Raw genomic sequence first — 26,858 nt, forward strand, 5'->3', positions numbered from 1 at the left:
CCTTCCGCAGTTCCTGCATAATCCACACACAAGTAGCGATCAATCTACAAATGTGGCAAGCTACGAAAGCAAGTAAGCCAGCTACCACAAGGTGGCTGTTGTGTCCTTCTGTGGTCATTGTGTATGGAATGCCAACAGAGTCATAATTCACAAGGTTTTCACCATGGTTCCCTGGCTCAGATGGCTAGTGCGCTTAAATAAGACCTTAGCACTAGGTATCTAGCTTGCTATTTTAATATGATTGTGTCTAACAATGTTAGTTTGTTAGCTGATGTGACCAGCTGGCTAGGGGGTTGGGGGTAATGTTAAATGTTGAACAACAATTTGCAAACAGGACGAGGCATCCAGGAATACAGTAGAATTGTAAATTTCATGTCTCCTGACATACAGTAGACTGCTGTGGTGTGAGCTGTGGGCATTCACCCTTCATGTATGTGTATATTTTCCATTATGTGAAGCACTTTTATACTTGCTTTTTGTAATATGTATGTTTTTGTACAGTACTGTGCAAAAGACTTAGGAACCTGTATAACATTAATAAGATACAGATAAGATTCTTTCAAAAATAAATCAATGAAAGGTCCTAAATAAACGTACTATAGATTTTACATTACATTTTAGTAATTTGGCAAAATCAAATCTATATTTTTTGTGATCACCCTTCGGCATTAAAACTGCATCACTTCTCTGAGACAGCCAACGCTGTCCTGCAGTTCTATAAGACAATCAGCAGGGAGGTTATTCCAAGCATGGTGGAGAACTTGCCACAGTCCTTCTCAGAGAGCCTTGATCAAGTTTTTTTGTAAAAAGTAGTCAATTGCTTCCAGTAATATGTTACTTTTTTTAATTAAATACAAAAAAGTCTCTGTAAAATTAAATCTTTTGGAAAATGAATATTTATAAATATCAAATGTGTTCTTTTATACTAACACACACAAAAAAATTAACAAAGTTTGGGTGCCTAAGACTTCTGCACAGTACTGTATGTTTGTCATTATGTGAAGCACAAGTAATCTATGTTTTGAAAAGTGCTAAATAAATAACATTTTACTTACTTACATTAGCCTTTCAGTTCTGCCTGGCATGGCTGCGCTTGCTGACATCATGTACTGTAAAAATAGGCGAGCAGCGGGAGGTCAGGATATCCCACCTTTGTGGGGGCTGTTATCTGGGCCATTTCAGGAGACCTGGGCTGGCAGGGCGTTAGGGGAGGTGTGCGGCGACATCTGTTGGGGGGGCGAGGAAGCGTAACCGTGGCAACGGGGGTTATCTGCATCCTCCATGCGCTTCCTTGCTGTGGGCGGAGGCGTCGCGGAGGGGTGAACAGAGCGAGCGAGGAGCTCGAAACTAAGCGGTCGTGTGCTTCTTGCGTTCGGAGGGGAGCCTTCACATTTCGGGGGGAACCCCCCCATCACCCGTCCCCCTTCTCTCCGCTCCTCATCCCGAGGAAGAGCCCTGCTACCATGACACTGGGGTATCCCAGGGGGAGGACGGTAGAGTTATGTGGGGCACCAGCCAGGATTTGGGTCCTGTTTTGGGTATTGGGGATGGTGGGGTCTCCACCTTCCCCTGCGACCCCCCACAAGGCCTATACCTTTGGGAGAAGCTTCCTGGGTTTGGATAAATGCAACGCTTGTGTGGGAACCTCGATCTGCAAAAAGTTCTTCAAAGAGGAGATCAGGCAAGTTGAGCATGGAAACTACAGCTTTGTAGAACAATCCTGTTCAATATTCACAAATGAGAATATACCAATATCATAATTCATTGTTCAATCTGTATGTTGTATATTCAAAGTTTGTTTTGTGTTGTTTGACGTGATAATTATGATTGTAATAATTATGGTATCCTGTTGCGTCCAGTAGTCAGTAAGTAGAACTACAAGAGAGATACTTATCATAGGTCATGTAAGTTGACCCAATTATGTTTTTTTTTGTTTTTTTGTCTGCCATCTTACTGTAAATGATCATTCTCACCTTACTATCAATTAGAGGTGCAAGCAATAACCAAAAGATTTGATACTCTTGTTTACAATGAACATTACTATATTAGCTGCCCCAAACGGAAGCCACTCCCAGTAGAGTATGAAAACAACAGCAGTTTTCAGCCTTAGCTCAAGTGAACTGAAAACGGACACTGAAACCAGGTCACTGGAGTGCAAAGCAAGTGAAACTTATCTGAGGTTGTTGCCTATATGGAAAGTGATTATACTGCAATATATTGCAATACCTGAAAGTGCCAGTAATGTTTTGCCCATGTGACTATTACTACGTCTGTGACGTAATAACACTGCAAGCCACTTAGATTCTTATCAGCTTCTTATTTGCAATGCAGGGCAATAAAACAGCAGGCTCCCCCATGCCACACTTATGGTTTACAACCCTGACCTAGTCACAGACTCAGACAATAAAAGGCATTTTCTAATATCAGGTAATCCCTAATACTGTTTCTCTGGGTCAAAAAAACAGGTTCCAATGTCAGAACAAAAATATACAATTCAGAAGTTGTTTTTTCTTAGCTCACTTTTAGTCCACATCCAGCCAACATTTTTCCGGCTTGGTAGAAATACAAGTTTGTTTTGCAAATTATTCAATACAGACATATTAATATACAGACATATATTATTAATTACAGGATTTGGACTTGCTGTAAATGTAAACCTGTAATTGCCCTAGCTAACGGGGCTAACAGAGCTCTAGTTAACCTAATTTTGAAATAAAGTTCCATTTTAAATGTGGGGATTTAAATGGGGAACTCTTGGATTTTCCCAGCCTAATACCAGCTAGTGCATGGATAAAGAGATGTTCTCACCCATCACCTAAACCATGACACCTAATGTTAAATTAAAGTGTCTTGTTAGCTTGTTAATAGCTTGTTAATATACAATCATAAGGTAGGCACTTTAATAGTTGTTAGTGTAGTATTCAATATTTAATCCTATTTTATATTTAATCCTATATTAATACATGTATTTCTTTTAGTTAGCATGTCTTATTCCTGTCTTGAATTAGTTTGTTATGTCTACGTAAAATAGAGCTGTGTTCTTTAGCTAGCTATTGTGTAGCACATGCTATTGCTATCCAAGGCTAGCTATCCATTAGCAAGCTAACAAAGATCAAGCAGCATATGGAATCACTGCTTAGAATCACTTTTTAAAAGAAACTGGAAATAGATTATGACATGATGTTATAATGGGAGCAAACTTCTGCACTGGATCAAGTGATTTTTTTGTTTTGTTTTTTGGTCTATTGTAATTATATCATAAAAATCCTAAATTTAACTGTTTAACAACTGCCATCCCTGGCCATATCCACACGACAGCCTGATCAAATTATGTCTAGTAAGTTCTGAGAGACTAGGGACTCACAGGCACTATTCTCTGTTGACTGATTATAACACATGTACCTTGTCATATCCTCTACCATCATTGGTTAAAGCATATTCCACACCCTCTCCGCCTCGCAGGTTTGAGAGGTGGCTTTCCCCACAGCTGGTGCTGCCCCCTGTCTACAGGAGGTGGTACCTGGCCAACTACACGGACGACTCTGAGAACTGGCGCCCCGTGGTCCTGTCTCGCCTCATCTCCCAGCCTCTCCACGAGGAATCGGACCGCTCCATCTGCCGCTCGGCTGGGCGAGGTCACTCTTGCAGTATCGAGGCCGTACTGAAGGCCACACCCCGTTTCCAGGACTGGGCTCAATCTCACTTGCTGCTGCCACACATGGTCCAGGTTGCCATGGCCATTACCCTTACAATACACAAGAACATTCCAGAACAGGCCTTTTGCAGAAAATGGTTTAGTGTCAGTGAGCAGGTGTCCACACTTTCAGCATTTAAAGACAAACTAACAAATGATGTTGCGTCTTTAGAATACAGTTGTTTTCCACCGCACAAAACAAAAAATGTGGAACGTCGAACAAATATTTTGTGTAGTACAAAAGACAGCAGGATCAGGGCTGGGAACCCCAGAAGTACTAATTTTGTTTCTGCAATGATAGTTTGTAAGCATTGAGAAATAATTATGAGCACAAAGATAATCAGGAGAAGATTAGGTCATTTTACCTAGGGAAACAATTAATTAAAGAAGTGTTTAATATAGGACTCTCAAGCTCCAGTCCTGGAGGGCCACATTATCTGCTGGGTTTTGAGGTTTCAGTAGTTTAGTGCATCATTAATGTAATTGATTAGCTAAAATAGTCCAAACACCACAGCCCCATAAGTTTGCAAATTAATAGCCAATACTAGAGCCTATAATGCTCTATGTAATTGTATTGCAATGTAAAAAAAAACTGCAAACCAATGCATACAATGCTGTCTTAATTGCATGCAGTACAGGCAGATAGACAAACACAAAGTACTAGCGGCAGTAAAAAAGATGGGATAAACCGGTTCTTCTGTGGCCTTGGTTTTGTGAAGTGCACCCATTGCATGATGGGAGAAATCTGATCTTTACTGATCTTTTGAATTCAGCCTTGAGTTGTTTGTGAGATGTTGAACACGGCTGTGAGGCTTGTTCAGACTAATTTTTCACGGGACTATGAATGGCTACCTCCATCAGAGGCCACCACTGCTGACCTTTGTGAGAGGCTAAACTTGCTCAGAGCAGTTGATGTACTGCATGTGAATTTCCTCATCCTTGTGCACCATTTGTGTAATGCAAAAGGGAGTGTAATATCATGTTTAAAGAAAATATGAGCCTGTAATCAGTGTTTACAGGCTCGATTCCAAATAGGGCACACTGAGAAAGGTACTTGCCCTGAACTGATTTAGTAAATATTTAGTAAAGACTGTAGCCAAAAATATGCTGAAATTGACGTCAATTTTTCAAGAGCACTTGACCCTGAGAACAGCAGTCATAAATACAAACACAGGAGAACACCAGCTTTAAAAAAGACAATACAATGCTGTACAACAGTGATATAAAAACAAACCTGTCAAGTAAACCTGTCAAGCCCATCATCTGTGAAAACAGGTACTCTACTCAGTAACTTCTCTATGAATTATGACTTTGTATTATTTGTATGGCAGATTTCACAAAACATGTGTCACAGTACGCCTAACAGCAGACCCCTACCTCGAATCCACGCAAATGTAAGCCCAGGGTAACAGTGTTACAAGAAGAACTCTATAAAAATCTATAGGCTATAAAAGCGCTTCCTTGCTGTGGGCGGAGGCGTCGCGGAGGGGTGAACAGAGCGAGCGAGGAGCCCGAAACTACGCGGTCGTGTGCTTCTTGCGCTCGGAGGGGAGCCTTCACATTTCGGGGGAACCCCCCGTCACCTGTCCCCCTAAATAACAAATTATTCCCAATATTATCAGGTCCTGTTAAATGCTCCAATAACCATAAATGACTAAATGTCAATGTGAACAGCTGATTTAGTGTTTGGATCCTGTAGGAATGGTTTACCAGTAGGTGAGAGGCAGTGCAGTCATGCAGCGTGTATCTGCAGGGTCTGGCCACAGCCATGATGCGCTGCCCCTCCCAGCGGCTGCTGGACCGGCTGGTGCGCCGTTACGCAGAGGTTATCGATGCTGGGAGCGTGCAGATGAAGCACTTTGCTGAGCGGGACAAACTGCGGCTGCTCTACACACTGGCCGTCAATCAGCATCCACTGTTGCTTCAGGTAGGCCCATCAGCATTCAGTGTTGCTTCAGGTAGATCAATCAGCACCCACTGGTGCTTTGTGTAGACCAATCAGCTCCCAGTGTTTATGTTACTTCAGGTCAGCCAATCAGCACCCACTATTGCTTTGGATAGGACAGACTCTCAGTTTTGCATTTGCTGAAAGCCTCAAAAGACAGTAAAGTAAATTGATGAGCTCTAATGCTAACATCAGCTTGCTCTCCATCAAGGTATTAGTACAGATCTTTTACAACATGCTACAACACGGTAGTTTATGTTCAGTTTGCGTAGAACAGGACTTTCTCATTTATACCAAATTATTTGCATAACATTAACGTAGCAGTAAGTCATTATTTTGCAGTGGTGGCTCCTGAGCTCAAAATCGAGGAGGTAGAAAATATCCCCTTAAACTAATTATTGGTCTTGACCTATTTTCAGTCATTTTCCTTGATTAACAAGTTTGCCAATGATGGGAATAATCAATTGGCAGGTGTTGGGGAATTTATTTTCCTCTTCCGCGTGTTCGTTTAGGTAGGGATGAAGACAGGACACTTGAGACCAAATTCAATGATAAACGATTTAATGAGACAACTTAGTAAGCAAGGAATACAGATAACAACTGAGCAGACTCTCAACCAATTTGCTCAGCTGACATCCAGGAGCGCGCACACCCTTCTTCCAACTTCAAACCACTCTTTATTCCCTCATGAGCCTATGCTGATTGGTCGGCGTCTGTGATGGACTAACAAAATCTGCTTCTCCTCCAATCAGAAAGCATCCTTATCTTTAACTCCAAGAAGCCACAGTATTTTCTTGTGACTTCAAGACAGTTATTTTTGACTGTTAAGCGCGATCTAGAAGTTCCTGTTTCCCCTAACTGTTCTCTATTTTAAAGGTTGTGATTAACGCTATTTGGTTGAAACTTCCTGCATGCAGCGTTTGTGCAGTTGCAAGCACTTTTGATTAATAGCTCTATGCAAGTTCAGGTCCGGGTCAAGTTCAGGCCTGGGTCAAGACATTTTAAAATAATTCCACACAGGTAAATACATAGCTACTTTCTTCAAGCCATATTAGAGAGATTCATTAATTCAAGACACCTTGTCACAACAAAGTCAGCACAATGTAATTAAATTTATAGGGACACGTTGTATTTACAGTATACACAAAAAAATCTACTGCGTTGCAATAACGACCATCTAACCTGAGCTCAATTATTTAAATGACTAAATTTGCGTATTGATAGATACATATTTGCCATGAAAATTCTCGCAATATGAGTGCGGAAAAAAAAAGTGTATCAACAATTTTGAATAATCTTGATTTAAATGTGCACAAATAGAGTTTAAATAATTTTTCTGCTATCTCGATTTTCAGCTCGGGATACTAAATAAATTGTATATATTACATACAATATTATAACATTGATTCCTACAGTGATTTGTGGGTGACACTATCATTGAGTCAGTCATCATTGAATGACTGTGAATGCAGAGGTTTGAATCTCAAATAATCTGTCCAGTGGTGAGCACATGTTGTTTGATGTACAGTAGATATTGTACATGGCTGGAGCTTGTTGTCAGAGAACTATGCTGATACCTTGATGGAGAGCAGGCTGATGTTAACCTTAGGGCTGATCAATTTCATTTCCTGTCTTTTAAGGTTTTTCAGCAAACATATTTTTTAACATTTATTTTTTAATATTAATATAATTATACGTGCCAATCTAACTTCCTGTTGATTAACCTCTTACCTCTGACCATTGACCACAGATGTTCCCAGGGACAGAGGGCTGGCCTTTTCCCAGGTACTATGGCTCGTGCGGAAGGATGATGGTGTGTGCCAGCACCAGACCCATCAGGAATGCGTACAGCTCCACGTTCAAGACCCGAGCAGACATCGCCTTCCAGCTGCTTCACATCACCCAGGGGCTGAGCTCCAACAGCCTCCAGTTTCTCCTCTACTACACCCGTGTCACCGAGGACATGTTTGCCACTTTCGAGGATGGGAAGCTCTTCATTGTGGATGCCAGCACTATTGGCATCATCGATCTGCTAGAGGGTATGTTTTTTTCTTCTGTTTTTTTTACTTTAAAAAAAAACGAATCATAGTCCTGCATACAGACTGCTCCACCTTTGTCTGCACTTTTTGTGATCAATGTTTTGTCATTGCTTAGTTGGGTGAGGGCTTGTCTTTCCTCATGAGAGAGATTATAGGACCTGGAGGTACAAATGTGGAGGGTGGGTTGAATGTGAGCATTTCAATTGCACCACTGTTGCAGCCACAAAAAAAGTTTCAATCTTAGAGATCTTACAAATATATTTAAATCAATTTGTGTCCTGAATGAGGTGTAGCTAGCTGTCGGGACAAAGGAGAGCCCTTTAGATAGAAGAGATGTCTGAGCTGTGGTTAGGGGCTTACTTGAAAGGTTTACCACTAGGACCTCCTTCACTCCTGGTTGTGCACATAGCTGCGTGTGTGCGGGCGTGACTGTGGGGCTTGGGACTGGCCAGGTATGTGGTATCTTCCTCTGGGGCGGCGCGTCCCTTAAAAAGAGGGCCCCGTAGGTACTGGTCCAGAAGAGGAGGAGGTGGAAGGTCCAGTGCATGCTGATAGGTTGTCTTCACTTGTATCCTTGTCGTCTAAAGTTTTGGAACCTTACTTGTCTCTTTGTTGTCTGAGGTTGAGTGTTCTTCGGGTTTAGCCAGTGGTACACCGCGTTATTTTCATAGTCTTTCAGATCTCGTTGGAATTTTCTATATTTATTGGCCTTGATTTCTTCTTTGAGCTTCTTAACCAAATCCATAGTAGCATTTAGTTTGGATTGATATTCATCAGGTGTGGGTTTATCTTTGACCACAGAAAGGGCTGCATCCAATTCAGTTTTAGTTGCTGCAATTTCTTTGTTAGTGGTGTCAACAATTAAGATCATATGATCTAGTGAACATTTGTTCAAAATGGAGCACCACTTGTTGAAATTAGCATTGTCATTTGAGGGCAGGAGCTTTCTGTATACGAAGTACCCTGGGGACATGGTTATTGCGGCAATATTCTGCAAGAGTGGCTGCATGTAGCAATTTTTGCATGCTGAACCTCAACTCTCTTGGGTCGTAAACAATACCTCTTGATTAGCCAAAAAAGTGCTTATGTGATCTTTGGAGTAGCTCAAAGTATTGTCCCATTCCTGAAAAATTTCAGAGGGATTCATGTCCAATCCCTTTGTCAACCATCAGCATGGGAAAAGCCAAAGAACTCTCAATTCAGAATATGATAATTGACCGCCCCAAGTTGGTTAATGTGTACAGAAACATACATAGATAGTTAAATATACCACTTAGCAATGTAAGGGCAATAATAAAAAGGTGTAAAATATATAGAACAGTTGGAAACTTGCCAGGAAGAGGACGCAAGCACATACTATCCACACGGACGGTAAGGAGAGGCCAGCCATAAGTAACCCAAGGATCGCAGTTTAAGAATTGCAGAGATTGGTTGTGTCTTGCGGTCACCAAGTCTAAAAAAAAATCACTCAAATGGCACCTCCATACCAACAAACTCTTTGAAATGGTGGCAGGAAGACAGCCCTTATTGAGCACAATAAACAATACCAAGAATCTTGATTTTGCCAAACCTCATTGGAATTATGACCGGAGGTGCTTTGGTCAGATGAAACCAAAATTGAACATTTTGGCCATACACAACATCGACATGTTATCCAAAGAGGGCGGTTATCCAAAGGATATTAATGATTCTGAAAATACATGGAGGAATGGTCAAAAATCATTAAAAATGTGTTCTCTTACCTTATCACAAATTATAGGAAAAGACTGTTAGGCTGTCATCTTTGCCTGGGGTGTTTGCACATATTAAAGTATTAAACCAGGGGTGCCAATAATTGTGGAACCTGTTTTTTGCAGAAGCTTTAGTTGATTCACACACTGCTTTACACATGTTGGAAAAATAAAACTTATGTCAATAACTGTATTATTGTTTTAGTTTAAAGCAATTTTTATGCATATTTATCAAGGGTGCCAATAATTATTGAGCCCACTGTAGCTTGAGCTGTTTTTTCAGCAGGGTAGACAAACAAAAATATTGTTTATTTTAGTAATATATTAATGTTGCTTAATCTTTCTTTGAAAATAGACTAATTTTTCCTAGCTTTTATATCAACTTACCTTCTCTTCTGTGTAAAAATATATTAATTGCATTTAATACCTATTTAAATATATACATAATTCCCCTTCAGGTTATGCTTACAAATATATTATATTCTCTCTATAACAATTATTTAGCCAAATTGTTTGTATTAAATATATTAAATTCATTGCCTAAGCTGTCCAAAAACCAGCATGGTCCCTTTTGCTGAAATATGTGAGATTTGGAACTGGCTGTGTGAGTGTGAGATTAGCTCTCACACCTGCTGTATGGGAATTGTGAAGATGTGGTATAGTGCACCTAAAATAGGCCTTCATTTTTGTATGCTTGCCTGTAGGGGAATTAACAGAACTTTTAATTAAACACCCAGTTTGTTGGCAAGGAAAAAATATCATAAATCAAACGTGGCAAAGGCAGATTTTTCAATACATCTTATTAAATTGACCATTTAAGTGTCACAAATTCGTAAGTGCAGTATGAAATTTTTTTTTTTTTTTGGCTCAGTACTCCACAATTTTGGATTTGTATCAAACAATGCACATGTATGTCAAGTGCAGATTCTCAGCTGGTATTTTTAAACATTGTAGAAATGACAGCAGTTTTTTTCTTTTTACATACTCCCCCCATTTCAGGGGATGATAATGTTTGGGATAAATGGCTTTGCAAGAGTTCCTGATTAACCCTTTGAAGCCGAATGATGCAATTTGCATCAAAATAGTAGATACTGAAAGATCTCTCATACCTGCACTAAGGAACCAACTGAATACACCTCAGTCATCAGAAACACCTGCAAAACCCTTTATCCCAAAAATAATAGTCCCCTGAAATTGGGGGACTATGTATAAAATGTGTTGTCATTTCTAACTGGCAAAACTAAAATGTATTTTTTTAAATACAGTATAGCTGAGAATCTGCACTTTAAACACACTGATTACAAATCTAAAATTGTGGAGTACAGAGCCAAAGCAAGGATATATGAATGTCCCACATATTATGGAGCATACTGCACATTCAAATTGTTTAAATCTGTTGCGCCAAGGTGAGTAGCACTGGAATTGCTTCTCGTATGAATGATCTAGTATGTCTCCAGGCAAGCTGTTATGATGAGAATTCTGGCATAATACTGGCAGGTTTCTACCAGTATTAGATCTGAATGTAAACACTCCAGCACATGTCATCATCCATTACCAACATTCTACCAACAGATATCCCATAATAAGCATGCTGGAGTTATAAGACACCCTGCTGTGGAGATGGTTGTCAATATGGAAGGAACACTGAGAAATGTCATCCCAAGTCGAATGCCTAGAAACTGATATCTAACACATTAGAAAATCAAATGCAAACAGACAGCACCATATACTCGAGATACACTCACCGAGTATATTTGACTTAATTTTTAGACTTCTACTGCTGTAGCCTATCCACTTAAGAGTTATGATGTGTTGTGTGTTCAGATATGCTCCTCAGCATACCACTTTTGTAATGTGTGCATTACTGTCACCTCCCTGTCAGCTTTGACCAGTCTGGCCATTCTCCTCTGACGTTTCTCATTAACAAGGCAACTGTTACTCACTGGATTTGTTTTGTTTTTTGCACCATTCTTTGCATTACATTACATTAATTACATTAATGGCATTTGGCAGACGCTCTTATCCAGAGCGACGTACAACAAAGTGCATACCCATAACCAGGGATAAGTGCGCTGAAAGACCCTAGAGGGAAGTACAATCTCAACTGCTACCTGCACAACAAAGATAAGGACCAGGGCCTATTTGATGAATATTTTTCTTCTTCAAACCACAACACACAAATGTATGAACAAACCCCTTAACTAGCCAAACACTGCTTACCTAGCCAAACTAAAACATCCTGATACACAGAAAGTAAATCACAGAAAGACAACAAGTAAGGTTCACAGAGAGGTAGGGAGGGACAGGGAGAGGTGCTGCTTGAAGAGGTACCTCTTCAGTCTGCGTTTGAAGATGGGAAGAGATGCTACAGTTCTGACCTCAACGGGGAGTTCGTTCCACCACCGTGGAGCCATAACAGACAGTAGTCGTGAGCGTGAGGTGGAAGTTCGGAGAGGGGGAGGTGCCAAGCGGCCTGTGGAGGCTGAACGAAGAGGTCTGGCAGGGATGTAGGGTCTGATGATTTTTTGGAGGTAAGCTGGGGAAGACCCCTTAACTGCTTGGAAGGCTAGCACCAATGTTTTGAATTTGATGCGAGCCATGACAGGCAGCCAGTGGAGGGAAGTGAGCAGGGGGGTGACGTGAGTATTTGGGAAGGTTGAAGACCAGACGAGCTGCTGCATTCTGGAGAAGTTGGAGGCGTCTGATGGCGGATGCAAGAGGGAATTGCAGTAGTCTAGGCGGGACAAAACCATCGCTTGGACCAGGAGCTGGGTCGAGTAGGGGGTGAGAAAGGGGGTCTGCCACCAACAATCATCAAAGTGAAAGTGACTTAGATCAAAATTTTCCCCCATTCTGATGATTGATGTGAACTTTAACTGAAGCTCTCTTAACCGTATCTACATGATTGTATGCATTGCACTGCTGCCAAACAATTGGCTGATTAGATAATCGCATTAATAATTAGGTTTAATAAAGTACAAATGTTCCTAATAAAGTGCTCATTGACTGTATATAAATTCAATTCGTCAAGAGCATCAGATATTAATGTAAACAAGGCCAAAAGGGACACTTCTTGGCATCCTCCCAATATTTTTATTTTTGAAGTGGAAGAAGATTCTACTCCAAGTTGTATATTCTGTTTCACAATTTGGTTGAGTTCCAACAACCATCAGCCGACCCCCATCAGCTCAGCGGAGACGCAGTGTTGTTTTTGTTCCTTGTTTTAGCGGCATTTTGCTGCAGAGAACATTATGCGATGCTGTTATTCAAGCAAACAGCTGTTCATGAAGATAATAATAGAGCAGAACTCATAGAATTTAGGGGGGAGGGGGGTTGATTAAGTCAAGCGTGTGCCAACGCAGGCACAGCTGCACGCTTGGCATTTCATGTCTTATGAATGCCAGCTCCACTTCTGCACTGCTAAACAACAAGCATAAAAAAATACATTACAATCACTAAAGCACACAGAATACAGTCTATGGAGTTTATTATTCCTAACATGGATCACGAACCATGATGCAGAGGACCAACATAATTTGACATTTGTTAAATTGTTGGATTGAATTTACAATGAAAATTAGATTGAAGGATTGTTTTGAGCAAAAGGTTGTCACACACTAGTTGCTGTTCAGTAAATTAAGAAAACATAGTTTTCCATGTTGCACTAATGTGCTCTGGGCAAATTCTGGAAGTACAGTACATTACATTACGTGGCATTTAGCAGACGCTCTTATCCAGAGCGACGTGCAACAAAGTGCAAATCAATCACAAGAACAAGTGCAAAAGTAGAACTGAGAGGACAGTACAGTTCCGAGTCCTAGTGTAAACATACAGAAATTCAGAACCCTTGAGTACAATCAACATTCAAACTAGCATACCACTGTTGGCAGCTAGAATACAACAACAGCCAATAAAAACAACAATACCCATACAAGTAACGATATCTATACATAAGTGCCATTACGGTCTAAGGCTAATCACAGTGATTGTGAGTTGGGGAGGGAAAGGTGTAGCCTGAAGAGATGGGGCTTCAGTCTGCGCTTGAAGGAGGTCAGAGACTCTGCCGTTCTGACATTCACCGGGAGGTCATTCCACCACCGTGGGACCAGGACAGACAGCAGTCGTGAGCGTGAAGTGCAGGTGTGGCGAGGGGGAGGCGCCAGATGGCACGAAGTGGCAGAACGGAGGGGTCTTGTTGGTGTATAGGTCTTGATAAGGGATTGAATATACACAGGGGCTGATCCTTTAACTGCCTGGTATGCGAGCACCAAAGTTTTAAATTTGATGCGAGCCATAACAGGCAGCCAGTGGAGGTTGCTGAGCAGGGGGGTGACATGTGAATGTCTGGGAACATTGAATACCAGACGGGCTGCAGCATTCTGGATGAGTTGTAGGGGTCTGATGGCAGATGCTGGAAGGCCAGCCAGCAGAGAATTGCAATAGTCCAGGCGGGACAGGACCATTGCTTGAACAAGGAGCCACTCCAAGGTTTCTTGCACTAGGGGATGAGGTCACTGTGGTATCCCCTAGTGAGATGGAGAAATCAGAGAAGGGAGAGGTTAAAGCAGGGATGAAGATCACCTCCGTCTTATCTGGGTTGAGCTTTAGATGGTGGTTGCCCATCCAGCTCTGGATGTCTCTCAGGCAGGCGGAGATACGGGTAGAGACCTGTGTGTCTGATGGGGGGAAGGAGAGAAAGAGTTGGGTGTCATCGGCATAACAATGAAAGGAGATGCCATGAGCAGAGATAACGGGGCCAAGGGATCTCGTGTAGATGGAGAAGAGGAGGGGTCCGAGGACTGAGCCCTAGGGGACTCCTGTAACAAGGGGGCGAGGGGTTGACACTCCTCCAGCCCAGGACACCTGGGAGGACCGGCCAGAGAGATAAGATTGGATCCACTCTAAGGCTGTGCCACAGATCCCTGTAGATGCCAGGGAGGCTAAGAGGATGGAGTGGTTGACCGTGTCGAACGCCGCAGAGAGGTCAAGAAGGACCAGGACAGAGGAGAGAGAGGTTGCTCGTGCAGCCTGAAGGGACTCGTTGACAGAGAGGAGTGCAGTCTCCGTCGAGTGGCCAGGTCTGAAGCCGGACTGGTGGGGGTCCAGCAGGTTATTCTGAGAGAGGAAGGAAGAGAGTTGGTTGGAGGCGGCTCGTTCAATGGATTTGGATAGAAAAGGAAGGAGAGATACCGGATGGTAGTTTTGAATGCAGGAGGGGTCAAGAGTGGGTTTCTTTAGGAGCGGGGTGATGTAGGCCCTCTTGAATGATGCGGGAAAGCAGCCAGAGGACAGAGAGGAGTTAACAAGGGAGGTGACAAATGGGAGGATGTTAGGCGTGATTGCCTGAAAGAGGTTTCAGGGGATGGGGTCCAGGGCACAAGTAGTAGGGCAGTGGGAGAGCAGGAGGTGAGACACATCAGCATCTGTAAGGGGACAGAAAGAGGAGAAACAGGGGGCAGACACAGAAATGGAGGAAGGCATAGAAGTGGTGGTGGTCGCGAAGGTGCTGCGGATATCTGCAACCTTCTCGTCAAAAAATACCGCAAAGTCATCAGCAGTGAGCGAGGACTGAGATGGTGGGGGAGGTGTGCTGAGGAGAGAGGAGAAAATGGAGAACAGTTGACGAGGGTTAGAAGTGGAGTTCTGGATTTTTGTTTGGTAGTAGTACCCAGTATACAGTAGTAGTATACAGTACCCTCCATAATGCTGTGTCAATGTATTATGTCTTGATTTGCCTCTGATTTGCTATAATTTTAGATTTGGAATGTCACAATTAATATGTGGTTCAAGTGCAGACGCATTTTGTTTTCACCATGTAGAAATTACAGTAGTTTACACATAGTCCCTCCATTTCAGGGCACCATGACGTTTGGGACACATGGCTTCACATATGTTTGTAATTGCTCAGGTGTGTTTAATTACCTCCTTAATGCAGGTATAATGGTCTCTCAGCACCTAGTCTTTTGATCACCTTTGGAAACTATTATTGCTGTTTATCAACATGAGGACCAAAGTTGTGCCAATGAAAGTCAAAGAAGCCATTATGAAACCAAGGAAGATCTCCACAGCTGATGACAGAATAATTCTCTCCATAATAAAGAAAAATCCCCAAACACCTGTCCGACAGATCAGAAACTCTTCAGGAGTCAGGTGTGAATTTGTCAATGACCACTGTCTGCAGAAGACTAGATGAACAGAAATACAGAGGCTACACTGCAAGATGCAAACCACTGGTTAGCCGCAAAAAACAGGATGGCCAGGTTTAGGAAGGTTAGAGTTTGCCAAGAAGTACTTAAAAGAGCAGCCAGATGAGCCGAAGATGAACATATCCGAGTGATAGCAAGAGCAACTTACGAAGAAGAGAAGGAACTGCCCAAGACCCAAATCATACCATCTGTGAAACATGGTGGTGGGGGGGTTATGGCCTGTGCATGTAAGGTACTGGCACACTTATCTTCATTGATGATATAACTGCTGATGGTAGTAGTGGCCCCCCAGCAGTGTGTAGACACATCCTATCTGCTCAAGTTCAAGGGAAGACAATGATCTCAAACATACTGGTAAAGCAACAAAGGAGTTTTTCAAAGCTAAAAAAATGATAAATTCTTGAATGGCCGAGTCAATCACCTGATCTGAACCCAATTGGGCATGCCTTTCATATGCTAAAGAGAAAACTTAAGGGGACTAGCCCCCGAAACAAGGAAAAGGTAAAGGTGGCTGCAATATAGGCCTGGCACAGCATCACCAGAGAAGACACCCTGCAACTCCATAACCCTAACCCTAACCCACCACACAACTGGTGATGTCCTTGAAACGCAGACTTCAAGCACTCATTACCCACAAAGGATATGCAACAAAATACTAAACATGACTACTTTCATTTACATAACATTGCTGTGTCCTAAATATTATGGTGCCCTGAAATGGGGGGGGGGGGGGGGTCTATATATAAACACTGCTGTAATTCCTACATGGTTAAACCAAAATGTATAAAAATGGCCTTTATTAAATTATGACAATGTACACTTTAACGCCGTGAAAATTCAAATTGTGGAGTACAGAAGCAAATACAGTAGGCTCAAGAATTATTGGCACCCCTCACCAGCAATGCACAAACAAGGCTTAAAAAAAAAAGAATAATATAATTATAGAGACAGGTAATACACCAACATGTGCGAAATACTGTACTTTATTAATGTTTCAGTGGAAACAACCAAAAACATAACAGCTTTCTTCTGGCAACCCTTCCAATGAGGCTGTGGTTATGGAGGTGGTGTCTGATGGTGCTTTTTGAAACCTGGTGACCCCAAGATGCCACCAAGGCCTGCAATTCTTTCACTGTGATCCTTGAGGATTTTGTTGCTTCTCTCACCATTCTCCTCAGTATCCTGGGGGGCAAGATGCAGTTGCGTCCTCTACCCATGACATTTTCAACAGTTCCATATCTTTTTAACTTTATAATTGCTCTGACAGTGCTCAGTGGTATATTCAATCGTTTCAATCGTTTGTCCCAACTGTCCACTTATCTTCTCCACAACAATCTCCATGACCCCAACCAGTCTGGCTTCAAGAGTGGCCACTCCACTGAAACCGCCCTGCTCGCGGTCACTGAGGCACTCCACTCTGCTAAAGCAAAATCCCTCTCCTCTGTCCTCATCTTCCTTGACCTGTCAGCCGCCTTCGATACAGTCAACCATGAGATTCTGCTCTCATCGCTGTCTGGGATGGGTGTCACAGGTTCTGCACTCGCTTGGTTTTCCTCCTACCTCTCTGGTCGCTCCTACCAGGTGACTTGGAGGGGCGCAGTCTCCGACCCTCAACCCCTACGAACTGGAGTCCCGCAGGGCTCGGTTCTTGGGCCTCTCCTCTTCTCGCTATACACCATGTCTCTTGGTTCTGTTATCTCTTCCCATGGCTTCTCTTATCACTCCTACGCTGATGACACCCAACTCTTCATTTCCTTCCCCCCCGACACCCAAATCACCACACAGATCTCTGCCTGCTTGGCTGATATCTCTGCGTGGATGACTTCCCATCACCTGAAGCTCAACCTTGCCAAAACTGAGCTTCTCTACATCCCTGCCAAGTCCTCTCCGTCAATTGACCTCTCACTGACTGTGGAGGACTTTGTAGTTTCCTCCTCCCGTACGGCAAAGAATCTTGGGGTGACTCTTGATAACTGCCTCTCCCTGGCTCCACAAGTATCCTCCACTGCCAGAACCTGCAGGTTCTTTCTGTATAACATACGCCACATCCGTCATCTCCTGACGGAGAAAGCCACCCAGCTCCTAGTCCAGGCGCTCGTCATTTCCCGCCTGGATTACTGCAACTCCCTCCTAGCCGGTCTCCCAGCGTGCGCCATCAAGCCCCTCCAGCTGGTCCAGAATGCTGCAGCCCGCTTGATCACCAGTCAGCCCAGGTCGGCTCATGTCACCCCGCTTCTCATTGGCCTCCACTGGCTTCCTATTGCCGCACGCATCCGATTCAAGGCCCTAGTGTTGGCATTTCAGGCTGCTAAGGGGACTGCCCCACATTACATACAATCCCTGATCACTCCCTACTCCCCAGCTAGACCACTCCGGTCTGCCAGCTCTGGTCGCCTTACGGTTCCCTCTCTACGGGCACCTGGCGGTCGAGCTGCACGTTCACGCCTGTTTTTCGTTCTGGTCCCTCAGTGGTGGAATGACTTGCCTACCACTGTCAGGACAGCAGAATCCCTCCCCCTATTTCGACGCAGACTCAAAACACACCTCTTCAAACTCTACCTTAGTCCTCCCTCCTGACTTACCCCGCCCCCCCCTTCTGATACCCCTATCCCTGTCTAAACCCCCCCCCCCCCCCCCCCCAAAAAAAAAAAAAAAAAAAAAAAAAAAAAAAACTTATGCACTTATGATGACGACTATATGTTTAGAACAGCAGTCCAGGTGTATTTTCCTAGTTCTGGTTGTGATGCTTTGACTTGTGGTAGAACCTATGCACTTGTAAGTCGCTTTGGATTAAAAGCGTCTGCCAAATGACTAAAATGTAAATGTAAATGTAAATGTGAATTTTCTTGTAGCCATTACCACGTGAAAAATGCAGAGGGGGATAGTGAATTTTTACCACAAGGCCAAATTTCAACATGTACAGAACCAGGCAAGTTTGCAGTTCTATGCTTGACAAATGATATTGTTGCTGGAAGCAGCCAAAAATTCCTTTATCACAAATTGAAGTGGTCAGGCTAGGCTGGTTCTAAGTGTTGCAGCATACCAATAATTAAAATAGTGTACAAGAAATGGGAAGGGCCCATACTTGCTTCAGGCCCCAACTGCAGGACTACCTAACTCTGTTCATGCTCCTACCCTAGCAAAGCACACCTCATTGTGGAATAAGTTGTGCTTTGTTGGAAAGATTAAAGGATCTCACATGTACCATACTTCAATGAAATGGTTTGAACTGTAAATATTTATCGCAAAATAAAATATATTTAATAACTTACAAGAATTTAACTGAGCAGTGTGTAAGCAATCAGATGGGTACATTATTTTATCATTCTAAATAATAGGCATCCCAATGTATTCTGTCTCTGCAGCGACCTACAGTGTATTTGGACCTACAAGTTTTTGGACAGTGGTATAATTTCTGTCCTTTTGGCTTGGTAGTCCAGCTGATTGGATTTGAAATGATACAAAGAATAAAAGGTTGAAGTACAGGTTATTTACACCCACATTGGGTGATCCATGTAGGAATGACATCCATTGTTATACATAGTTCCCCCAGTTTAGGCCAAAAGTAATTACATACAGTAAATTGGTTTCTCAGTTGTTTCTCATTAGTCAGATACAATCGAATTTTTAGTGCAGATATAAGAAAACTTTCAGTATTCTGTCGTGATTCTTCTGATTGCGGAGTCTGTTACTGGAATTTGTCAGCATGAGGACCAGAGTTGTGCCAAAAGTCAAAGAAGCCATTATCTGCCTGATAAATAACAGTCAGAGGCATAGAACAAACAATAGGCTTACCAAAACAAACTGTTTGGAAAATCATTTAGAAGAGGTGCTGGTGTATGTTTAGGATCATTATTGTTGCTGTGGGATGAAGCACACTATCCAATACGTTTGTAGGCATTGATAAAACTTTGATTAAACTTGAACAGATAAGATGCTTCTGTACACTTCAGAATTCATGATATCAGCAATAACACTCAGCAAGTGGGCCAGCACCTGTGGCGGTTGTGTTTGGCAGTTTTCCTTCATTATGGCAAGAATATTTCATTAATTGACTGTAGAGGTCTTCCTTGGCCTATCAGAACTTTGCCAACTGTCCAATTACTTTCAGTCCCCTTTCTCGGGGTGTGTGTGTGTGTGTGTGGGGGGGATTAATATCACATTTCAAATCCAATGAGCTGGAGAACAGAGCCAAAAGAACAGGAATAGTACCACTGTCCAAATACTCAACAGCCTGTATATTGCAGTGATGGAAGCCAATCTGCATTGCGTGCAGGTGTCCCACCTGAGCCGGAACGGGAGGAGCGCAGGGACGTCTTCTCCTGCCTGAGCACCTCCTGCGACCGGCCCCCACCCTGCGGCTCGGTGCGCCCCTCCCAGAGCTTCTCCCTGCTCTGCCGCGACCTCCTCCCAAAACTACTGACGCCACAGGACGTGCAGGCGGGGCGTCTCCACGGAGACGCTGTCCGGCTGCTGGGGGTCTGCGCGGACAGGGGGCAGACGGACGGGAGAGCGGCAGATGCAGCCCGCGGACTCATGGGCCAGCTGAAAACGTTGCGGCCCTGCAGCCAGGAGTTTGGATACCGCTACCCCGAGTGCAGGTACGGAGACGAGTTCTGAACAAGGACGCCTGGGAACAGACAGGGAAGTCTGGGAACAACGGAGGAATATATTTGGCCGGAACATGGGGACCTACTTGGACTGCGCTCAAGATGACAAATGGGGAGGAAAAAAGTACACTTGAAATGCCACATGAAAATAATAATGAAACTATGACAGAAAGTCAACCAAAGGCGGCTTTCCAATGTAATTAATACAATTCATATAGCCTTACAGTAGGGTGCACATTTTTGGGAATCCCAAAAAACCTTTTACAATTAATATCTAAGTGAACAGAAGCAAACCTGACCTTTAAAGGTGGCCAGATAAGAGTCTTTCAGGACAGCTTTTGGGATGTTTCCCCATTCTTCCTGGCAGAACACCTCTAGCTCAGAAATATTCTTCAGCCTCCTTGCATGTAAGGCATGTTTGAGATCTCGCCACTGATTTTCAATAATATTCAAGTCTGCGGATTGTAGTGGCCATTCCAAAACCTTCATTTGTCTTTCCTGGAGGTACTTCATGGTTAATTTTGAGGTATGCTTTGAATCATTGTCTTGCTGGAATTCCCAACCTCTTCAACTTCAATATCTCGACTGACCTTTGAACATTAGCCTCTAGAATTTCTTGATATTTGCTGGAATCCATTCTTCCTTCCACTCGCACAACATTTCCTGTGCCCCCAGCTGCCACACAACCCCACAGCATAATGGATCCACCTCCATGCGTAACAGTTGGCAATGTGTTCTTCTCTACAAAGGCTTCAACCAAGTTTGGTTATGTCAGTCCAAAGCACATCGTTCCAAAAGGCTTCAGGCTTCTCAATGTTTTCTTTTGCATACTTCAGATGCTTAATTTTGTGTTGAGGCCATTCTTTCTGGCAACTCTGCCATGTAGGCATTGTTGTAATCTGAACAGTTAGACCTGTATTTGCTATTCTTTTTTGCACTGATGTGTGGGTTCTTCTGAGCATTTCTCACCAGGTCTCGGGCCATTCTATTTGAAATAAATATATTTTGAATAATGTCTCTGACAGTAGTTTGAAACATCGATTGTTTCTTGTAGCCTTCTTCTTGGTGGAAATGAACCATCTTCATTCTGAAATCCTTGGACTACGGTTTAGAGGAACCCATGGTTGTTAACACCAGACAGAACAGCCACTGCAGTTTGATACTTTAGAAGCCATGGAGTTACTTCAGAATAAAAAGTTCAGCCATGGAATTGTACTCACCTGACTCATTGAAGCTCTAACGAGTAAATCACCTGGGTCTGGGCCTTAGTAATCATCTTTTTAAAAAGTAACAAACTTTTGGACAGGGTGCTCTTCCTTTTTTTTTTTTCATAATTTATACAGTAAAACAGTAAGAAGTGAAAATAAAGAACATAAATAAAAAGCATTCTGCTTTAGAAAGATTTGCAGAAAGATCTCATGTTTAACACTGTACCATTTAGAGTTCAGTTCTGCTTTCGATCACAGATTAATTATAACTAACATTTAAACTATGGGTGCCCAAATTTAGCACCCCAATGTATACATACTTGGGAGACAGATTCTTTTTTTTTCTTCAGTGGCTGCAACAATGGCAATGAGTGAGGTCTGAAGTCTCGTCGCATTAGTGCGTTTTATAACCTTGCAGACTTGTAAGAATGCTAAGCAGCCAGCACCCCAGTCACAATACGCAAGATCGAAGTCTGCAAGGACTGAGCTCACTAGTCTGGAGTGGTCACATTTGGATTCAGTCAGTGTGATTGGACACCCATGGGGGGCATGGGGAGGGAAATGAAAGATGGAGAGGCTTTGAAGCGGGACTGAACTGAACGCCCAGCTGCAGAACACTGCAATTATGGTGGCGGAGAGGGTTATTGTCTACGGGACTTATGCTGTGGACCATTACATACTCACAACCTAGTGGAGCAATTCCTGTCCCCTCAACATGCCCAAGAGAAAATTGCCTGAAGATGGCTGCCAACCATTTTAAGTAAACTCTTTTCAACACAAGTGTTGAAAAGGAATAAGGCATGGATGTATTGCATTCAAATTGCAATGAATAGGTTTGCTTGCATCTGTGCCATTACAAAGCAAATGTCTCAACATGGCACTTTTTTCTAGTGACATCCACCGTGTGTCACTAGTACACTTCAAATGCAACAAGGTAATTGGCCAAGATGAAACCGTGAATAATTGAGCAAATAATAATTGGGACAATGTCTCACTGGCAAATGGGCAAATGGACATAGGCAAATGCCTCACTTAAACGTGGTCGTCAGTCCAATGTATGTACATTTGCTACATTAAGATGAAGGAAATTCGATTATTTCCTGGCTGTTCATATTACCGCTTGTACAATAGTGCCTTGACAAAGATGCTGGCATGGTTCTGACATAATAAAAGCACAAGAAGAAGAGTGTGCAAGATCTTTATTTTCTGGCGTCAAACTGCACCACACTTGTCAGCACCTCAAAAGTTAGGGTGCAAGATTACTGGTACCTATATGGTGTATGAAAAAGTCTAGTCACTAACATTTGAACCCCAAGACAATTAACATTTAACTTCTCAGGTATTTAATAGATCTGTTTTGTTAACTCACGAGTAAGTTGAATGATGTAATTCTCATAGTGACAACACTAAGATAACAACAGCTACTTTGGGTAGTCTTGAATTACTGAGAAACTGATCAGACCTTTTTATGACCAGTCAAATTAATCAAGCGGATATCAAATAGGTGCAAATACACAACATAGCTAACCTGTGGAGACGTGACCGGTCACCTAGTATGGAGGAAAATGGCCAAGTGGACTGTGTCAGTTCATATTTTGTCAGTCTTTTATAATTTACATAGTACAAGCACTAGTTGTGAAAGCAGAATTGTTAAACAGTGTGTAAAGAGTGTTCAGTGCAGTGCAAATACATTGAAAGTAATCATTTGGATAATATTGTAACAATTTTGGTTTAATAACTCATAAAACATCCTTCAAACAATAAAACAATTTTAATGTATCTGTACAATGCTTACTAAGCAGTTTTATTTATATATAGAAAACATAATAGGAGTAATAAAATTACAACTCCTTAAAATTTCATGGCAGGTACTCTGGAAAAAATAACAGCATTCCATCCACAAATATTTTCAAGCAATAAATATGTATTTATAAATAGTGTAAATTTACATCAAGATTAGAAACAAAACAAAATAAATCACAACAAATTAAATTATCCTTAGTCTATGTGCAACTCGTTTGTCTTTGAGCCTTGGCTGTTATTCTTTCTGATTTTTTCCCACTTTAACAAAAAAATATATAATGAAAATAAGACTAACATAAAAGCCGTTAAAAAAAAAAAGAAAAAGAAAAAAAAAAGATCACCTAAGTCTTCACATTACAAATGTTTTTTTTTGTTTTCTTTTTTTTTGTAGATTTTGTTGCCCAAAGAGACTTCAAAGTTCTATCTATGATACAAAAGACCACCAGCTAAGCTAGTACTCATTTGAGGGGGACATTTTCAGTGAGAGGGGGGGAAAAAGGTAATTTCTCAGCCCATAAACAGAATACAAAAAGAGAAAATCAGTAGTCTTTGTGTGGTGTTGCCAGTTGACAGAATATATACAAAACATTTTATGGTATTTTTCTCTCAATAGAAGTAGAGCTGAACCAGCTTTGAAATAGTCCTGGAGAAGGAGCAGTACCCGCTCCTGTCCAGTAGGGGTTGACACTGCACACTTGGCAGGTTGCATAGACAGAGCTTTCAGCCAGCAGCCTTGTGGGATAGCTACAGAAACCAGTGGTACAGCACCTGGTCCCTTCCTGAATATCAGAAATGGTTCATTTAGTCCGTGTATACTGCCCACAGAACAATAAATGTTAATGTCAAGATGAGGATGAGGGCAATGGAGGAACCTGTGGAGACAGGAAAGGGGAATTAGCACAGGCACACACTCTTCAGCTACCAGACTTTATCAGCTGCAATGACAGACTAGCACAAATGTATCCTTTGTCTCCAAGGGCATTTCATAAAAAAAATGCAGAGGTATGGAAGAAAATACAATACTAATACTGATAACACATCCTATACAAACTACTCTACAATAGTCCAGACATTTCCTGTTGTGTGTGCATTAGTAGGAACATTATAAATATATTTTATTTTCGGCATGCTACAGTACTACCATGAACACACTAAATCCGCATGGTTATGCCGTAAGAGGCTGCAAAAAGTGAGATTCCCCCAATAAAGAGGAAAAAATATAGGACTCTGCATTGGCATAAAAATTGTGTTTCACAAAAGCCCAATGAACACACTAGTTAAAAGACACTCCAGTTCTATAACATGAACCATTATGGGAGACAGCTACCTCACAAAATAACTTGGGACACCATGTTAAATCTGGCACCAGCTGGCCCCTATCACAATGAAGCAAACAGGACTCTGGCAGCATGGCTTTCCATTTGCAGTGGTCTGAGCTAGAGTCTGACTGATATTGGATTTTTGAGACCAATACAGAGATGGGGAAACTTCACGAGTACCAATAATACAGCAGCCAGCACAGTGAATTTTTGAGCTGGATTGTTCAACCAATATGACTGCAAATGCACTCAGAAGGCTGCTTTGTTGAAGAATATTTAGTTATTAACATTATTTCAACCAATTTTACATTGTGACCCATCAGTGTTTACATTAGTCAATTAATCACCATCAAAACGGTCAGTCAATCGTCAACACATTGTAAAACAAATAGCACAGCTCCTCTACATTTAGATCTGCCAGGGAGCTCCTCTGGTCCTCATAAATGTTAATTTGCCAGCGGGGCTTCGGGAAATCGGTGAGCAAAAATTTCAGAGAAAAGCTGGCTGTTTCTGCCATTAGCCCGCTAACTTTGCCGCCAGTGGACCGCTTGAATCACTTGCCAACTAGCGCCATTAGCATGCTAACGAGAACAGTTCACAAATTGAGATGACTGCCAGCTAGTTAGCAGTCTACCATAAAGAGCAGCATTGATTTATTTTATTTACCTCACTGCACTGTCGAGAGTAGCTGGGTATTCTGTTAATCGTCCCCTTGTGGTACAGGCTCTGCACACCCTGCAAAGAAAGACGCTTGAAATCAACAAGATGAACAAACACAGAAGTGACGTGGGCAGTGAGACCATGCTTCGAACTCTCATTGTTCCCCGGAGACAAAAAACGACAACCCCAAACTCCAGGCCAGCAAGCTACCATGGGCTATGAAAGAAGGTCAGTTTTGTTTTTGAATTGAGCCGTCGTTGGACATTTTGGCAAGAGAGGGGGTCGGAGGTGGGACAGAGGAGTGTGGCGGAGTCAGGGTTTGATCAACGGAGGATAAAAAGCTATGTTGATTGACCTGATGTGATTCATTCATAATGACAATGTATGCAAATAAAAAATGATGGACAGATATCCGCACAGATATTGTCCGGAAATGCAAATATCGGCCCGATATATTGGCCATCCGATACATGGGTTGGGCACTAGTCTGAACTGGACCTGAGAATCTGACCCAGACATCCAGCAGTCCTGATTCAAGGTGACGGCCAAACTGCACTGGTCTCTCAACCCAGGCTATGAGACGGGGAGGTAAAACTGCAGTCCAGGAATAACCGTGCCGAGTCATATCTATGATGCACTGGCAACCTCTGCCTTTGCGCATCAGGCATGCTGCTCAGCCTGTATTCAGTCTTTTAGACGCGTTGGGGACATTTCTCAGTGTGACGCTCGTCTCTGTGTAGGGAGGGGTCAGTGGGCAGCAGAGCGTTAGCAGCTAGCCGCTGCAGTGGTGGAGGTGAAGGAACACAAGTACAGCCAAGTGAAACAGCAAGGACACAGGGCTGGTTCAACAACCAGTCGTCCTTGGAAATGCTTTTCATTGATGGCGACAGCTTTTGAAAAACGGAGACATAAAAATGGAATATAAAGTATTAAAGGCATATAGTATATACTTTATATAGTATATGTACTTTTTACATAAAAATAGTATACAAGTATAAAAATGGTAAACAAGTATGACAAAACAAACACCACAGAAAGGGCAAAAAGGCATACTATTCAGGATTTTATCTCAAGTCATTGATTGGCTCCAGACACTTTGATATCAAGGCCTACACAGGATGCGGACTGGAAGCCTACACAGGAAGGCTGCAGATTCAACAGGACTGTGGAGGTTCAGGCTCCAGACCGAGACGGGGTAACTTACTAAGGTGAACTGGTCGTAGACTTGCATCAGGTCCTCCAGTTTGTACTGCTCCAGCACCACGAAGCTCCCCAGGTCCGTACTGGCCTTGCGGGCGCAGCCCTGGCAGTGCACCACGTAGGTCTTCCGTGAGTTGCTCTCGCTCGTGACGAACAGCAGGTTGAACACCTCCACCTGAGAGAGGGCCGGGCGGGGGAGAGTTAAGCTGTTAAAGATAAGCTGAAACGGGAAGTTAGAGCAGCCCTGGCTTCTGCAATATGATGCATACACGAGCGAAACCAAGCGGCAAAAACGGAGTTATTTTTTGAAGCTTGTTTCCTGGTCGTGCTAAGAGTGCCAAGAGACGGTGCTCACTAGCGTCAAATGAGGATGCGCGCCGCTGAGGGATAAGTGCATCTTTAAGGACATGCATGGTTTCCGTAGTGCCTGGTGGATAGGCGGGG

At 42.6% G+C, this 26,858-nt stretch overlaps 2 protein-coding genes across 5 annotated transcripts in view; one reads left to right on the plus strand and one right to left on the minus strand.

The window, feature by feature from the left end:
* Positions 1–1,327: 1,327 nt before the first annotated feature.
* dipk2b (divergent protein kinase domain 2B) lies at positions 1,328–22,621 on the plus strand. The gene is made up of 5 exons (XM_061234585.1): positions 1,328–1,681; positions 3,463–3,727; positions 5,448–5,621; positions 7,390–7,678; positions 19,891–22,621. Exons 1-5 carry the CDS (start codon positions 1,464–1,466, stop codon positions 20,232–20,234), a joined length of 1,290 nt encoding a protein of 429 aa, XP_061090569.1. The 5' UTR covers positions 1,328–1,463; the 3' UTR covers positions 20,235–22,621.
* Positions 22,622–23,142: 521 nt separating this feature from the next.
* LOC133123885 (lysine-specific demethylase 6A-like) overlaps positions 23,143–26,858 on the minus strand; it is a 70,101-nt gene continuing 66,385 nt past the window's right edge. For all 4 annotated transcript variants that reach the window (XM_061234584.1, XM_061234582.1, XM_061234583.1 and 1 more), the window contains 3 exons: positions 26,419–26,589; positions 25,221–25,289; positions 23,143–24,107 (listed from right to left, as the gene is read on the minus strand). In XM_061234584.1, the coding sequence (XP_061090568.1) occupies positions 24,078–24,107; positions 25,221–25,289; positions 26,419–26,589 (270 nt within the window). In that variant the 3' untranslated portion in view covers positions 23,143–24,077. The remainder of the gene's footprint in view (positions 24,108–25,220; positions 25,290–26,418; positions 26,590–26,858) is intronic.

This window comes from Conger conger, chromosome 3 (assembly GCF_963514075.1).
Source record: "Conger conger chromosome 3, fConCon1.1, whole genome shotgun sequence".
In the NCBI taxonomy this organism is placed as follows: domain Eukaryota; kingdom Metazoa; phylum Chordata; class Actinopteri; order Anguilliformes; family Congridae; genus Conger; species Conger conger.